Source organism: Neolamprologus multifasciatus, chromosome 6 (assembly GCF_963576455.1).
Source record: "Neolamprologus multifasciatus chromosome 6, fNeoMul1.2, whole genome shotgun sequence".
Classification (NCBI taxonomy): Eukaryota; Metazoa; Chordata; class Actinopteri; order Cichliformes; family Cichlidae; genus Neolamprologus; species Neolamprologus multifasciatus.
Window position 1 is genome coordinate 12,394,698 of NC_140444.1, and position 16,440 is coordinate 12,411,137.

The 16,440-nt window shown below is 39.6% G+C and overlaps 3 protein-coding genes across 8 annotated transcripts in view; all 3 read right to left on the minus strand.

Moving 5' to 3' along the window:
* The window catches only part of pnpla6 (patatin-like phospholipase domain containing 6), a 32,669-nt gene extending 26,183 nt beyond the window's left edge, over nt 1-6,486 (minus strand). For all 6 annotated transcript variants that reach the window (XM_085163025.1, XM_085163026.1, XM_085163023.1 and 3 more), the window contains exons 1-2: nt 5,967-6,486; nt 1,049-1,137 (exon numbers count right to left, since the gene is read on the minus strand). In XM_085163025.1, coding sequence (XP_085019151.1) covers nt 1,049-1,096 — 48 coding nt within the window. In that variant the 5' untranslated portion in view covers nt 1,097-1,137; nt 5,967-6,486. The remainder of the gene's footprint in view (nt 1-1,048; nt 1,138-5,966) is intronic.
* Nucleotides 6,487-6,604: 118 nt separating this feature from the next.
* On the minus strand, nt 6,605-12,311 carry LOC146516558 (ATP synthase peripheral stalk subunit d, mitochondrial-like). Its single transcript, XM_085163031.1, has 6 exons — nt 12,178-12,311; nt 10,800-10,930; nt 9,243-9,339; nt 7,212-7,283; nt 6,878-6,940; nt 6,605-6,789 (listed from the first exon to the last, which is right to left on the minus strand). The coding sequence occupies exons 2-6, from the start codon at nt 10,919-10,921 to the stop codon at nt 6,658-6,660; spliced, it is 486 nt and encodes a 161-aa protein (XP_085019157.1). The 5' UTR covers nt 10,922-10,930; nt 12,178-12,311; the 3' UTR covers nt 6,605-6,657.
* A 954-nt stretch (nt 12,312-13,265) lies between these two features.
* LOC146516559 (homeobox protein MSH-C-like) lies at nt 13,266-16,065 on the minus strand. The gene is made up of 2 exons (XM_085163029.1): nt 15,182-16,065; nt 13,266-14,610 (listed from the first exon to the last, which is right to left on the minus strand). Exons 1-2 carry the CDS (start codon nt 15,831-15,833, stop codon nt 14,198-14,200), a joined length of 1,065 nt encoding a protein of 354 aa, XP_085019155.1. The 5' UTR covers nt 15,834-16,065; the 3' UTR covers nt 13,266-14,197.
* Nucleotides 16,066-16,440: the final 375 nt, after the last annotated feature.

A 16,440-nucleotide genomic window follows, 5' to 3' on the forward strand; every position in this document is an offset into this window, starting at 1 on the left:
CAGGATTTCAGATATAAAATTATTGGGCTCACAGGCAATATATTTTGGCTTTTCTTTCAACTAAGGAAATCTTTATTACTTAAATTAAGTAATATCAAACTCAGCACTTACTTTTCAAATAAAGACGGTCAGTTCAAAGAGTTTGAAAAGAGTGCAAAGATCTTGTGGCCAAGACAAGCTTCTTTATGTGTCTTTATGTGTGTGTGTGTCACTAACAATCCATCAGATACCATATTGCAAGAGTAAGAGTAATAGGTGCTGTCTGACAGCCAGACAGTAAGACTGCATGTCCGTTATCAGTCATTATTGATTACCGTATGTTTAGCTAAGGGTTATTAAGCAGTAAATGTCTTAAGCTGGACACGTCACTTGACACTCAGTGATAGTGGAAATTAGAGACGGTAAGTGCATGGACAGCATGTGCACATGGAAAAGCACTACACCTGCAGACTTAGAATAAGAGTTTAAAATATAGTTTATAAATCAGTGAGTTGAGTGTGGAAAGTGTACATGCATGTGCATTTGTCTCAAAATGACAACTAGGACAAATCTGTCACTGTGCATGCATGAAAAACCATATCCAGCTTAGTCTACATACTCTAAAGCTAACTTTGTTTCAAATGAAAGCTCAAATTGTGCACCGCTAGGGTGGTCAAGAATGACCAAGCTACAGACAGACAAACTGGTGATGGCTAACCAACGAGACATATTAGAGACAAGCAGATGGCTCTAGTGATGTAAACGTAGTCTACACACTCTCAAGCTAACTTTGTTTAAAATGAAAGCTCAAATTCTGCACTAGCTGAGAAGTTTTAAATGGACACTTGTTTCGAGGTCTCTTTCTAAAACCTAAAAGTCAGCTTTTCATATTTTTGTAAGCACAAAGTTATGTGCTAATACAAGTCACCAGCACACCGTTTTCTACTGGCAGGTTGCTGTGGCTTATGTTAATGACCTTGAAGCCTGTTTCCACATTAGGATTGTGAAAGACTGCCCATCCGCTGGAGCAAGGACACGTATACAAATAAATACTGTAGTCAAAACCAACCTCTTGGCTGTGACCTTCACCCTCTTGTTCGGAGGTACTCTGTCCCATTGTAACCCTGTTTCTTCATAGGGATGGTCCATCAACAGCCACTGAGAACAAAGATAGATATGCATACTCAACAAAAAGCTATTTTGACATGGCACGGTATGAAAAACACAGGTACAAACTTTCAAATTATGGAGAGGCAAATTCTATTTAGCTGCTTACTGTGATTTTTCCTGTTAACACAAGTCAAACATATCTTGAGCCAACATGTTTAGCAAAGCAACTTGTTGAAAGTCAACATAAAGCGTTCTTTGACATGTTACAGTTTGGTAGTCTATGCTGCCCAGCTGAGTGAGAAAGCCACAGTTTGTACTATCAGGAGTATGAGTGTTACTATGGACGTGCATCCACACAAACAAATTAAATAGTTCACAGCTGCAGAAAAAAAAAATAGTGGGGCAGAACGAGCAAATGTAGTTCAAAGACAAAGAAGTTGTTAGCACACACAGTTGCATAAGAGAAGAAGATTTCTCAGTCCCTAACTAAAGTTTCTGGATTAGCTGTCTAACTGCATCTATTCTTCAAAAATCGCTTCAACTGCACAGAAGAAAAGGGAATTTGCATCCTACAACAGCATATTGCTGACATCACTGATCCAGGCCTTTGTCTTAGTTACACAGAAACACGGCAGGCTTGCTAGATAACAGATAAACAACTATACAGGTAGTAACTCATTACCCCCTTTTCACCTTTTTATCCTTTCCCATTCATCCAAATAGGAATGATTTTCTTGTTGCTCCACTAAATTTGTGCCATTTTTAACGAGACATTACATGATGATGAAATTTAAAAAAAAATTTTTTTAAAAAGGCAGAAATGCTGGTTGACAACAGCTTTGTGTTTGTTGGGTTTGTATCTTAGTTTCCGTGTGTTTACGAGTGACTGCATAAGTGGAGAGGTTTTTTGTTGTTTTCTGTTTATTCTTTTGCACATACAATTTTCCCTTAACCACTGCCATTGCACACTGTAGTATTTTACCTCCCCAGAGAGATACACACTGAGCAGTAGGAGATGTACAAGTTTATCCAGGCACATACCACCTAACTGCCCACGTCTGCCAGAGTACAGACAGATTCAGCTGACACAGGCATTTATTCTATAGCAAAAACAACAAGCTCACTGTCTACAGACAAATAAATAGCGAAGCTGACTGAGGTCAACCAATTACCCACTAACTCTAAAACCTCAAGCAGAAAGTGATGCTGGAGGTTAAACAAGCAGATTCTATGTTTGCTAAGGGCATACAGATTAGGCTGCTGCACAAAGAGGAAGATGCCTATAAAGAAGCAAGCATCTTATGGCTAGAAAAGACATAACAATAACAATAACAATGCTGACCCTTTTTTCTGTTTTATAAAATCTTTTGGTATCGGACAGTGGAAGTTATTGGAAGTTTTGATAAATGAAAAAGAAAATATCTTTATATCTTAACAAATTATAAAATATATTGATAATTTTTAATGTGACTGATTCAGGACTATAAAAACAATTTTGAAATACCAAAGCTTTTTATCATTTTCCATAATAATAAAGAGCTGCAACAAATTTTGTTTATATTGAAACACTAGCATTAGTAAATCATCCTAACTGAGAATGACTGATTTTTTTTGTGTGTGTTTGTTTTGGATTCCTACTTGAAAAAAATAAATAAATAAATTAGACACTCAACACTAGGGATGGCACCGGTTCTGACATAAACGGTAGTAACCAGACCGAAAAGCAGAGCACATTTCGGTGCTTTTTTTTCCTGAGACGTCATACACTTTGGATTCTAGCCAATCATTTTACCTTTCTGAGGATAGTAGGCGGGCCCAGGTACGTACATTCTTTTAGAGCAGAGCTACAGAATAAAAAGTCTGGCTGTACTTCACAGCAAAAGATGCAAACTCAGCAGCCTGCAACAAGTGCTTTAAGGTGATACTGTGCAAAGGGGTAACTCCTGGAATCTGATGAAACACCTGGCGCCGAATAGCGTTTTTTCAAAAGCCGAGAAATGCACAGTATTTCATAGCTTACTGTGAGACCTCACACCGTGCACATCTACTGTGGGAGTGGTGCCTGTTATAGGACCCGGAGCAACATCCCCCAAGAACCCGAAGAGGAGAGTCCTGGCCCCTAGCCCTGCCAGTGTAGCAGAAATGATGACGGATGATGATGGCAGAAGCAGCCGTTCTTCTCTGGGTGAGTCGCTTAATGTTGTTCGTGTGTAATTTACGTTGAGTAGGCTAACCACGTTATTACATTAATGCACGTAAAGTGAACTAGCAAACACAGTCGTAGTTACATGCGGCTGTCTTCTTGTTTGATGGCAGGTACTCCCTTCACCCTGGCCAAAAAGGCTAAAATGACCAAAGAAAAAGTGGGAAACAGCTAAACATGAGAGGTTTTTGGACAAAATTGGTGTATTTTCCATTGATTAAGCACTGCTTCCAGCCAAGAGTGATACCATATATGCTCTATAGCTGCAGAAAAGGCTAACATTGTTATCTTTTTACAAAAAAACAGCTAAACATGAGAGGTTTTTGGACAAAGTGTGTGTTCTCCATTCTTTAAGCACCGGTTCCAGCACCGGTTCCAGCACCGGCACCGTTTCAAAAGTACCGGTTTGGTACTGGTATCGGATAAAACCTAAACGATACCCATCCCTACTCAACACACCTTTAAACTGAGTTTGGATTATATTTTTCTACAAATACTGACTGTTAAAATTTGTGCAACATACAGCATGTCTCGATGTTACCAGCAATTGCCTAAAAGTTTAGACAGGATGTATACAACATAAACTGCAATCAGCAGCAGCTTTCTCCTGTGCGACTGGTGACTGGGAGAGAGAGATAGAGAGGCTGGACTGATGCATGGATGAAATTCAATCTGTGAAAAACAGAGTTGAGTGTTGTGTTACATGAAGTAACCCTGTGCATCATAAACAAAACCACAGAACAGCATGCTGCTGCAAAGGACCCACAGAGCTACAACACCGCATAGGAACATCTTTAGCATTTCCTACCAAAAGGCACAAATCTTGGGTCCTGGCATTTATCTGGATGTTACTTTTACATATACCAGCCACCGAAACCTTGCTGCAGACCAAGCACCCCCCCACGTGCCCTCCATACTGAAAACAACTACTCAAGAACTGGAGGAACACAACAAAGGATGCCATGGTAACCTGGCCTAATTTAAGAATGGACAAATAGGCGAGCTAAGAATGGACTGATAAAGTAGTCCCATGTGTTGCAAAATCTTTTTTCTGCCTCTGTTGAAGCAGCCAGTGCATCAAACCTTGCGTAAATCCAGACAAAATAAAAACTGAAACTTAGAGTTACACTTGACACTTCACTCAGCATAACAAAGTGTGGCAATAGCACCTTTAAGAAGAGTACAGGATGATAGACCCAAAGGAGATAGTATCCACCCTCTAGCCTCCAAGCAGTGCCCCTCTCCATGCAGCCCTACTCCTATTGTTCTCTAGGAACAATGAAGCCAGTGTTTAACCCACTATACACGGTCTGACCTGGACTGACTGTTAACAGAGTACCGACTATACCATGAGATTCATGGTAACAATAACAACAGTTTGGGCTTTCAAGGTCTTGTGATGTGTATGGTTGGAAACTCTGACAGATGACAAAAAGATTCCAAAGTGGACTGAACTATCACTCTGTATCTTGACGGTTAAATAGTGTATTTAAGACAGGTAAAGGGAAACAAAACAGTTCTTTTGTTGTTACTTTCAGCCCAAACTGGGATTTTTTAAAATAAAATACAGGCAGCATAGAGCCCTGACACATGCAAACTGCAGCAAAGCAGTGACCAGCTAGTTATATTGCACCGATCTGTCCAGTGTTTTGCCTGTATTTGAGTATTAAAGCCCTTCTCGCACAAAATATACAGTTTAATATATTTAGGAAGTGTTCTGTTAAATTGTGGCCATGCTAACCAGGTGCAGGAAAGCTACACGTGACTGGGAATTTTGTTCAAAAACTGTTCATCGGCTGCACGGATTTATGTTCACATTAGCCTTATTGTGCTCTGTCCAGAGCCTGTAAACATAAATATCATATTAAATTACACTCCTGCTCTTCAGGGGGCGTCTTCTGACTACATCACTGCCCACTGTGTGAGGATGACATTAGCTCGTTTTTCCATCCAGCTAAAACTGCTCTCCATAATTTGCGCCCGAAGCGGCGGTGGTTTGCTGACTCTGGTTATTTGGTTGCGTTGTAAACAGACCATGGTGGTGAGGATTCACCTTCAGTACATTACAAAAAAGTGGAGTTTTTACAGTAAGCTTTACGACATTTAGGTAGCTAGTACACACCAGCAGATGGTGTTTTTATTTTTTATTTTGTCGCAGTAGTGTACCGTTAGCTAGCAAACACTCACATGAAACCAATCCCGAAGACGACAGTGGCTACACAGATTAGATTATATTTGGGCCTCGTTTATTTCTTTCAACTTGGAGAACCGTTTATTATGATATTGCTAAGTATTAGGACACAGCCGATAAGCTGGAAGTAGAAAAATCTTTGCTACCTTCAAGGCAGAGGGCACCTGACAGATTATTGTCACGGGATAATGTTAGCTAGCTGTCGTTACCGGTTTTCTCCGGCCATCATTAATGACTTGGGGGTGCAAGAACTTATAACCATCATAAATACGATAACGGGCTTGGGTTTACAGTTCGTCTTTTTCTGACCTCCAAAAGAGCAACGTGACAGAGCTATAATATTAACATTAGTGACACAGTTGAAGAGCTATCTCCGGTTTTCACTAATATCATTAAGTAAAAGCCTCGTAAAATTATACAGTCGTCTACTAAAACATATACCAAACTCATCTCTTTAAATAATATAGGTATAGAAGGATTTACCTAAGCTGATACACTCCGGTCAATCGTCACGTACAGTCAAGTGAAACACAACGGAAATCATCTTCAATGTAGCCCCTCCTCGTCTAAGTCCGCTAGACCTCCGTCCAATCAACATTGGAGATGTTGTCAAGTCGGCCCAATTAAAATACAAGACTGGGCGCTGGCCCAGATCTCCCGCCCACATTTATGTAAATAAAAATCTGTGTCCAATGAGAATTTAGAATAACTAACCAGGCGACCCGTGATTAGATAATATTTGGAATGATTGACAATAAGACAACCATCACTCGCCTTTGCCGCGGGATACCGCTACACCTTTAAGAATGATAAAAGTGTTAATAAAACAATCAAACCTCAATTAGTTCCTCACATGTCCGTCACTTCCGTTACGTTTAAATCTGTCATTAGCTATATGTCATTTTCGGGAAATCGCTCTCTGTCTTGACATTAAAATATAGTACCTCATCGAAACAAGACGGCTGTTATTTTCACCCAATACCTTTTACTGCAAGTAAAACTGAAGCAACGTTGCCCTCTCGTGGGAAGTACCTGCAATTTAACAAAGTGCTACTTTAAGAGAGACAACTAAAATACATCTTTTTTTCCACACACTAATAAAACAATGAAGACAGCAACGGTTCGCCCTTAGAATACATAATCTTTATTGTGAGGTCAGTGTCAAGTAATGAAGTTACAGCTCTGCAATGGGCTTATGGGGCCAGTACGGGTGTTTGACCTTGTCCAACTTTGTCTCAGGGAAGACGCTGTTGAGGTCCTCGATGGTCATCTGATCGAAGGGGATCATGTTCTTAAATTTAGCCAACTGAAAACACACAAAGCAGAAAATAAGTTTTTAAACACCATAACACATTCATGGTGCATTTCAGCAAATAAGCCAACTACTGTCTCACCTCTTCTTCATACTGAGCAATGCGGGCCTTGGACCCTTCAATGTAGGCTTGTGCACTTTTGTTCTGTTGGAGAAGAGTGAAATTATGAATTTGAAAGAGCAAAAAGAAGAAGAGATTTGGGATGCAGCTCCCTCTGTTTTAAATGTCAATTTGTGTTTAAACAATTTTGTGACCTTTGGAAAATTCTTTGCACATTTACAATTCTTATTATTAAAATATGTACACATAGTATGGCTGCCAATTCTTCTTTCATCATTACAGTTTCCAGATAAAAATGTTCTTACTTTCAAGCTAAACATGCAAATACATTAATTTGTTTGATCTCGCCACTTACAGCCTCAGCCTCCTGTGCATTGATGGTGCTTGTCTGTGTGTCAGTGGGCTCAGGAATCTGCAGTGCTTTAAACTGTGTGAAGGAAGAATAAAAAAGTAAAAGATAGAATTTAATAACACAGGGAATTTAAGCTCTACTTTTTGTGTCCCACTCAAAGCTAGTCTGAGACTGTCAGACTACACATAAAAATGGATAAAGCATTAATGCTTCCTCCCATGGTAAAAAAAACTGGGAGTTGGGAGCCCCATGTTATGGCAAAGCATGTGCTAAAAAAAATTTAAATTATAGGCAATAAAACTTGGAAACTAAGGTATTTCAATTGCAGGATTATTTTGTGTCTGCAACACGCTTGTTTTTGAGACCGGTTTTGAGTGGATTGTGCTGCAAACAAGGAACATGAGCTTTGGAGAAAAAAACAAAACACTTTCTAAAAGTAGTGGGTCCTGACTCGTTTTCGTGAGCTGTTAACTCACTGTTATATGTAAAAGAAGGTTTTCAAAATACTCTTTGCTGTGAAAAACTAAGTACACTATTGATTGAATAGCCTGCAGAGCCACCTTATTAGTAATAAGGTGAAGTAATCATTTTACATTTCTCAAAATGATCAAAATGCTGTCAGTGGGACATTAAGAGAATTGTGCATTGAGGTCTGTACTTAGACTGGGTCACTCCAAAGCCTTGATTTCTTTTCAGATGGCCTCACGTTTGACTCCAGAATATTTTGGTAAACACTCAATGACTGTAAGACAATCCAATCCTGTGGCACCAAAGCAAGTCCATATCATTAGCTCTCCACAGTTGGTATGAGGCGTTTGTGTTGATATGCTGTGTTTTGTTTTTGGTAAATGTGAAACTGTAAATTATGGCCAAACATCTCCACTTTGGTTTCCTCTGTATAAAAGGACAGGAGTCATGTGGTTTGTTACGATGCAACTTTCCAAACTGAACTGTTCTTTTTAAGAGAGAAGAGGTTTTCTCCTGGCAGCCTTTCCAAATAAACCATAGTTTTTTGGTCTTTTTCTAACTGTACTGTCATGAACTTTAACATGTAAACATGCTACTGAGGCCTGTAGAGTCTGACATGTAGCTTGTGGCTTTTTTGCAGTTTCTCGCAGCACTGCACGCTCTGAACATAGAGTGGATTTGCTGGTCCACTCCTGTGAAGATAGTATGATTGTGTTAATATGACACTGAAGTTTTAAAACTGTTAAAACTTCTGCTTTTATTGAGGTTTTGAAGATATGTGGCCAACAACCATGTGACCTAACTTGTGACAATGCAGAGTCAAGTAAATAAGGCTCCAATCACACAGATCTAAAGACTGGTCTGCTAACCATTTGGCAAGCACCAGTGCCCTACCAGGAATAAGTGGTTGCTGGAAGTTGATGGCTGTCACCGGGAAAATGACTGTGCATGATGTATGACAAATCTCAGTCGAGGTGGTCACACTTGTTATTTGATTGGTTAATCAAGCGCATTTGATTATACTCTATAAATCTGTAAACAAAATATTTTCAGTGCAATCAATATTTCTCCTGAGCAATAATTGAATATTTATTTTATTATTGTTTTTAAATATGTACCACTGGCTTTATATTGATTTATTTATTATACTTGCCTCTTTTTAATCTTTGTACTGATGTTTTTATGTCTTTATGTGAGCTTGTGCAACATAATTTTGTTCTGCATTGCGTCTTTGAGGTACTGCTAAGTGAAAGCAAATCTTGAATTAGCAGCACCTGACTGCCACTTACCCTCTTAATTTCAATGGAAGATGTAAGGGTGTACTTAATTTTTCCACAGGGATTCATGTAGTTGTGTGAAAACTGATTTGATTTTACAGCCACTACAATGGGGCATTACAGGACAATCTTTCATAAAATGAAAACACAATTTTAATTATGTGGAAAATTTTCAGAGCAATTAGACACAACATTAAAAATGCCACAAACAACTTTTTAAAAATGGCATTCTACACATGCTCTATTTGGTGCTTTAATATTGACTAATAACCTGCTGAGAAAAGCTCACCTTTTTCTCAAACTCATCAACCATCCCGGCTTTGGCCACTGCACTCCTGTAGAAGCTCCAGTCAATAGCCACAGGCTTTTCTGGCAAGGAGGCTAGCCTGGAAGGGAGGAGAAGAGCAAAAGAGAAACCCAAGTAGATGATATTTAAGGTGCAAAGAGCAAATAAAATGAACAACAGAATTGTTCACAAGTTGATACAAATGCAAAATTCAGTGACGATGCTTCTAGGAGACAAATTAATGCAACCGCCCACTTTAATTATGATAACAATGGGATGAATTAAAGTCTGCAAAGAATAATGTGACAGCCGCATAATTTTTTATTAAATCGCTAACATAAATTTATTCATTAACTTGATGTCATGCAGTTACTAAGGTGATGCTTTTTTTTTCTCTGGTGTTTTTTATAATCACTGGAAACCAAAATAATAACTGAGATTAAAATGAAATTATTCACCCAGGCCTTAGTCTGCAGGTTATACAAGATGACATGTCAACTTGGTCAATCTGTTTTCTACTGGCTGGGTGACCCAGTCGCTGTTATTGCTGCTCTCCATGTCATTAAGCCATGTCTTAAAAAGAGTTTCTTGTTCCAACACATTCCAAATCCTTAAGCCTCCCACAAACACGGCTCTCTCTACAACCACAAATAGAATGGAATTATGCAGGAAACATTGCAGTTTAAATAATACATCCCAGTGTACTACAGTCAGTTGTTTTGTACTACTGATACTTCCAGCATCAGTGCGCTACTGATACTTCCAGCATCAGTAGCGCACAATGTGTACAAGATGAGCCGTTCAAGCAGCAATAATTAAGATAAATTTACCATTTGCACTATTTGCTGTGTTCTTTTGAAAGCAGAAAACATCTTCTTTCTACTAAAGCTGCAGCGATTGATTGATTCGATTATTAAAAATTTTCGACAAACATTCAATGCTTCGTTTAACACTCTGTAGCGTGCTACTGTTGCCATGAAAAAGTGATGCATATTTTCCACTAAAAACATATTCAGAAGCAGCATGCGAATAAAAGGTTTGACAACATTAAGCCCAGGTAGTCTCCAGTTTTAAACAAAAACACTGATAACACAATGGCAGCAGTGATGATGATGCTGGCCCAGTTTAACGTGGAGCCAGAGTGTTTACGCACTGCAAAGAGGCGGAGCCGTTACCATTACGGTGAGCTCAGGTTTAGTGAAAGAAAACATGTTTTCTAACATCCAAAAGATCTGCACAGTTCCTGTGTTCACCCTTAAATCTTTTACTGGGAAAACCTAACAGGAGTACTTCATCAAAGCATGTGATCAACAAACTCTGATGTTAAGAAAAGCCAACTTTGCGGCTGCTCAATCCACAGACGTTTGTTTTACACTGGGAGAAATCTGCAGTAATCCTCCAGAAGCTGAATTAAAACAAACAGATGACCTGTTAACTTAATCTGATTATTGAGAGTTTACTTGATTGGGTAATTGACAGATTAGTCTATTGATAGCTGGAGACTAATTTCCACACACTGGAGATGATGATGTGTAACATAGTGAGAGGTGTATATCATACTTGGCAGAGATGCCATCACTGCGAGTCTTCAGTGCATTGAACATGCCACGCTGGTTGGGTGGAACTCGCTCGGCAAATGCGACCCAGTCAATGGCCTTCAGGGCTACACGACGGCCTGCCATCTCGACTGTCTGAAAACAGAAAGGACACATGTTTTTATTATTTTCTTTTTTTTTTTAAGTATTGAATTAAAATGTCAACAATCATCTAGATAAATCTTGTCAACATGTGTTTTGGTCAATATTTAGTTTGTTTGTTGAGAAACAAACAGAAAACAGTAAAATCGTCTGTTGATGAGGAGGATACCTTCATGAATGGTTTGAGGCACCACAATGAGAAGACTATTATTTTACTACTGGATTTCAAAACTTACGCAAGCATCATACAGAAAAATCATCTGAGAACCTTGTCTTTCACTCCTGCTGCTATCCTTCTGTCAAACATTACCACCAACCCTGCACACTTCTTCGCCTCTCTTGTACACTGTCTGTTGCTTTGGTTGGTTGACCCCAGGTATTTAAGGTTCACCAATTCCTTAGACTAAAATCAGAATAAACTTAAATATGTAAGCCTAAAATTTTAATATACATTTCAAATGCATTTGCATCACGTAGGTTAAACATAAGGACAAGTGAAAGGCATATTCCTCACTCAAAAAATAAAGAATGAATGTATATGATTAAGGAACGAACGGGTATAGAATTATTTTCATGTTTCCTTAATTTATGCTTGCATACTGTGCGTGGCATTCAATGTATAAAACCCGATTGAATGGAATATATAAAATATAAAATTGAGTGTCTAGTGATTGCAGCACTTGGAAAGACATTTGCTTTTACATGAAACTGACAGATGAGGAGTACCCTGCGTTGTTAAATGAAATAACTTTCAGACAGTAAATATATATTACAAGTTCACTTTCAAGTTTATGTACGCCGAGATATGAATAAAATACTTCAACTCAATGTCCTAATTTCGCTGGACCCAGAGGTCCAGAGTTTCTCCTGGTCCTCTGGGTCACGGTCAGACAGTATGAAGCCTGTTGAAGCTAAATAATTGTTGTGTCTTGATGAAATGCACCCAAGTTATTCATAGCGCGTTTTATATTTTTTTAAAGATAGTTGCAGTGGCACCGTCCGTGACATTTTGCTCAATTTAAACACTCAAAACCGGCCAACGGTAGCTAAGTCTGTTAGCTTGCTAGCCAAGGTCAGAGGACTCCGTCTATAACGCCGGGACTTTGACAAAACACGAATGTGGCCGGTCAGGCTACTTTTCCATCTTCCATCCACCGACACATGCATGACCCCAACTAACCATTATTTAAGAAATTATTATCAGATATTCTTTCAATCAGTCACCCCTTCTCTGTACTCACCTCGCTGCAGTGTTGTCTGTGACAGGACGAACCAACGGAAGAGCCTTCTTCATCAGCGCCTTGAGCCGCAAATCGGCGCCACCGCCCTCTGCTGGACAGGCTGAGTAATCACAGCCTGCCTTCATGCGTTTCCTTTTCTTTCCTTTTTTTCATTTGCAAACTTCGCAATTCTGCGATCCAGCTTCTATAAGCCAACTTCTAGAACTGTGGGCTTTAACAGTGAGTAATTATTAAATAAATAAACCCTAAATCTCATTAACTCTAAGCATTTGGTTTCTGTTTCTTTTTTGTAAAAAAGAAAAGAAAAGAAAGAAAGAAGGAGGGTCTAACTAATTTAATTGAAGGCAGATTAACAAGAACAAATTAAAAATTGAAGAAAAACGGGAACTTTTGAGGGTTTGGTTCAATTATGGGGGAAATGTGTCTATTAACTCTATATTCCAGGTAATTATATTGGCCTTAAGAGTTTACCGGTGTCCCACAAGTGTAACCAGGCAATAAATGGAAACAATAAAATGCATCAATTCCAAAACCAAAGCCATCATTAAAAATGTGAGATTTTCCCAGAAACGTGGCGCAATTGGTGCAGCCTGTAGGTTTCTGTCATAGACAAATGAATGTCACTTGGTTACTTGATGTGCGCAGCAAAGATAAAAGGTTTCCTTTATCCTTAAAAATCCACATCATTTGCGTCGGTCGTGGGAAAAATGTGTTTATTATATTTAAAAGTAAAATAAAAGTGTACTATTTCCACTAAACTGTATCATCGCGACAAACTGAGATTTAAGTAATCTTTTTAGGATTTACAGACCAAACTGTTTTCGCTTTAAAATGTATATAAGGAAAACAAGACAATACGCTATGCTCTTTATTTATAAATTACTAAAGGTGCACAATGTGGTAAAAGTAAGTGGATCTGCACTGAAAATCAAACAGCTATGTGGTCATTCCCAAATCAGATAATTAAATGCGTGTGAATGCGATGAGGTTGTCAGGTAAACGTTTTGCACACTTATAAATCACATAATAAAATATCTAAATAAAATTTGAAAAACATTTAACGCTTGCACTGCTTGCACTGCACTGCACAGTAAAAATCCGCAGAACACTTGGAGGCTCCAGAGGTCAATGGCGATATTAACAGAAAAAAAAAAAACGTGAGCACGTCAAGCACTTATCAATTCTTGGATAATGTTTATTTACTAAAATCAGTTTTTACAAGTTACTGCACATTTTGATAGACTCATGTATGTACACAGTACAGATACAAAGATATTCAATAAATACCACTTCTCCTGCCCTTTAAGCGAGACTGCAGGACTTTTAAGAACACTACAAATTTTATTTACATTTACAGCAAAATTCATCAAAGTAAATCTAATATCACTCCCATAAAGGCCACGTTGTGAAGGTTAAAAAAAAACTAATACATGTATTTTTTTTCCTAAAATATAATTCTGTCTCCGTTCTTTAAAAAGAATGATAGAAATAGTGACAATAATACAGATATTAACACAGCAAAAATGGACAACGAAACAGAAAAAATATTCATATCTTGAATGAGGAATTCAAGTGATGATAAAGAGAGTACACTTCGGGGTCTTAAGGCACTGACACCAATTAAGTACTTTTCTGTTGTTTTTAATAATGTCCCCCAGCTTTAGAGGATTATTGCCTTTAGATCCGGACACATTTAATTGCCCAGTTGCTACTGGAGAGCACGGAGGACAGGCTGGGATGAAATATTTAAGGCATGTCATCTACTGTGTGAGTAGATGACATCTGCTTATGGAGTTTTGCTTAAGAAAATTAAGGCCGAGAATCCACGATTCTCAGAAGTAGACACAAAATGAGAGCAAGTGACCGCACTCGGAACGATTACGCACACGTTTATACACCGATATTCGCCACATGTCGTATTTGTCTTCGGTTTTGGAGTTTGGGGGGAAAATAGTCTAAACTCCAAAATTTTTAAGTGTGCTGTGGCCAAGAGCACACACGCACACACACAGGAACATTATTAAGACAAATAGTACATCCCATAAGTGACGGGTCCACTGAACAGTCCTGGCACAGGCAGACTGGGTCTCGGGAAGGCGTTTGAAGGGCCCCAGGATGGAGAGCTCATGTGCGCTCCGAGGGGGAAAGGCAGCGCGAATGCAGGCAGGACGGGCTTGGAGGCTAACTTAAACTTTTCCAGCTCGGCCTCCTGAAGTCTCTTGGCTTTGGCCCTCCTGTTCTGAAACCAGATTTTGACCTGAGTCTCCGTCAGGTTGAGAGAGTTGGAGAACTCGGCTCGCTCTGCGATGGAGAGGTACTGCTTCTGGCGAAACTTGCGCTCCAGTGCCAGGAGCTGGGAGGTAGTAAAGGGCGTGCGAGGTTTCCTGTTGTTTTTATGCTTCCTTAAAGTACACTGAGTTGGACTTGAGCTTCCTGTCACAAAGAAATTGCAAAGAGAAAAGGCTGAGGTTAGATTAAATTGGAGTTTAACTGAAGCGGGATTGTCACAGCAGGTGAACGTAAGAGCCCTCGCCACTGGATGCAAACACCAGCATAACGCAGCTTACACACACACACTGATAAATACACTGCAGTATATTGATGTTGACAAAATAACCAGCATCACACACTGTCACACCTCTGTGGAATCAAAGGCTTGAGCACATACTGAGATTTTCTGCTTTCATTTATGACTTTTTAAATGTTTAAAAGTTGTTTTATTTATTTATTTATTTTATAGATAACAAGACATATATGGCATCAAATGGTAAAGGGTCGGTGCAGCAGAGAAGCGAGTGTTTCTTGAGCTCAGATGCAAAACATATTTGCATTGTTATGCATTTATTTACCTAATAAATGACCAAATAAAAATAGTATTTATGCATCATGCGTGTCTAGGAAACAAAAAGGCGTCTCACAGTTAAACTTGTTATTCAGCTCCTATAGAGAGGTGGATAAATGCAGTTTATTTTTGTTTCTGATAACTGCGGAGGGACGGACTTACGGGGAGGTGTAGAAAAGGAGGACGTCTGGAACCAAGTGCTCTGATCTTTCTCACAAAACTGTGGACTGTCTTCGCTGGAGCTACTGGAAACACCCTGCGAGCTCTCAGCCGATATCTTCCTCTCCGCGTAAAAAGTCCTTGGAGAGAGATGTTCGCCTTGCCCAGCCACGGGCTTCGGAAGGACCAGAGCTAAATCTGAGGACGAGTAAGAAGTCCGACAGGTGGTCTTCTTGGAAATCAATGACTCGACGCTAAACGGGAGGCTGCTCCGCTGGAGTTTGTATCCTTTCTCGGTTGTCATGTCTTTGGGTTGCAGTTCCTCGCTCTCCGTATCCGTCTCCTCTTTTTGATGAAGCTGTTTGGCGTCTTGGGACGGCGACCCCTGCACAGGATTCATCATGATACAAGGGGATGGGGCCATGCACCTCCGTGCGGCCCGTTTAGAGGAATTACGTGGCTGAGGGGTACGGTGTCCAATGTGCGTCTTTGCGCTGTCAGCGGTGCCCAGTAGCTTTTTACGCGCTGGACGGGGTCGTCTATAAAAGGACAGGGGCTGTCCCCCCTCCCTGCTTCCACCAATCATCTCGTCAAGTTGGCCTCGTGACGTCTCAGAGTGTGGTTTTGATTGGCCTGTAGCCTTCCAAGAGAACATCAAGAAGGCTTTGAAAGGAAGGAGACGTTAATCATACAGACCCCATGCGGTGCGGGACTATTGATGGCTCTCACAAAGTAGCTTAGACCAATTTTAGTGCAATTAACCAGTGGGGAGGACTCTCTTGACCATTTACATCCTTTAGCAGAGCACTTCCATCGGTAGTATTAGTTTAATTACTCTCTTACTGTAAAGCTGAGCAGGGGCTAATGAGTTACGTGTCGATATCAAAGCCATACTTTTATCAAAGAGATTAAAATATATTTCGTGCCCCAATTAAATATAATAAAAGAAAATCCATTTGTCAATGAATAACCTGCCCGTATAAGTGTATATTATAGAAATAAAAGTAAGTGAAGCAGCTTAACAGAAATTCCAATCAGAAAGAGTGCGGAGCCAGGATAGAAATTGATTAGGTATGAGTGTTGGTCACACAGCATTGCAGCAATTTAAGGCCTGTCAGGAGCTCTTCTCCTTAACAATAGCCTCGGTTGAGAAGCAACAGGCGTTTTCTTTCTCCAGGTCATACTATTTAATAAGCCAGACAAGTTGTGTTTTGCAAGGCGCCAGACTCGGCAGGATCAAAAAGGAAGATACCTCGGGGAGA

Excerpts from the sequence above, each read along its gene's own strand:
- LOC146516559 (XM_085163029.1), bottom strand. The coding sequence starts at position 15,833 with ATGTTCTCTTGGAAGGCTACAGGCCAATCAAAACCACACTCTGAGACG. Across the intron at positions 14,611-15,181 it reads CTCCTTTTCTACACCTCCCC|GAAGCTCAAGTCCAACTCAG; the intron begins GTAAGTCCGTCC and ends TCTTTGTGACAG.
- LOC146516558 (XM_085163031.1), bottom strand. The coding sequence starts at position 10,921 with ATGGCAGGCCGTCGTGTAGCCCTGAAGGCCATTGACTGGGTCGCATTT. Across the intron at positions 7,284-9,242 it reads TTGATGAGTTTGAGAAAAAG|TTTAAAGCACTGCAGATTCC; the intron begins GTGAGCTTTTCT and ends TCCTTCACACAG. Across the intron at positions 6,790-6,877 it reads TTGCTCAGTATGAAGAAGAG|TTGGCTAAATTTAAGAACAT; the intron begins GTGAGACAGTAG and ends GTGTGTTTTCAG.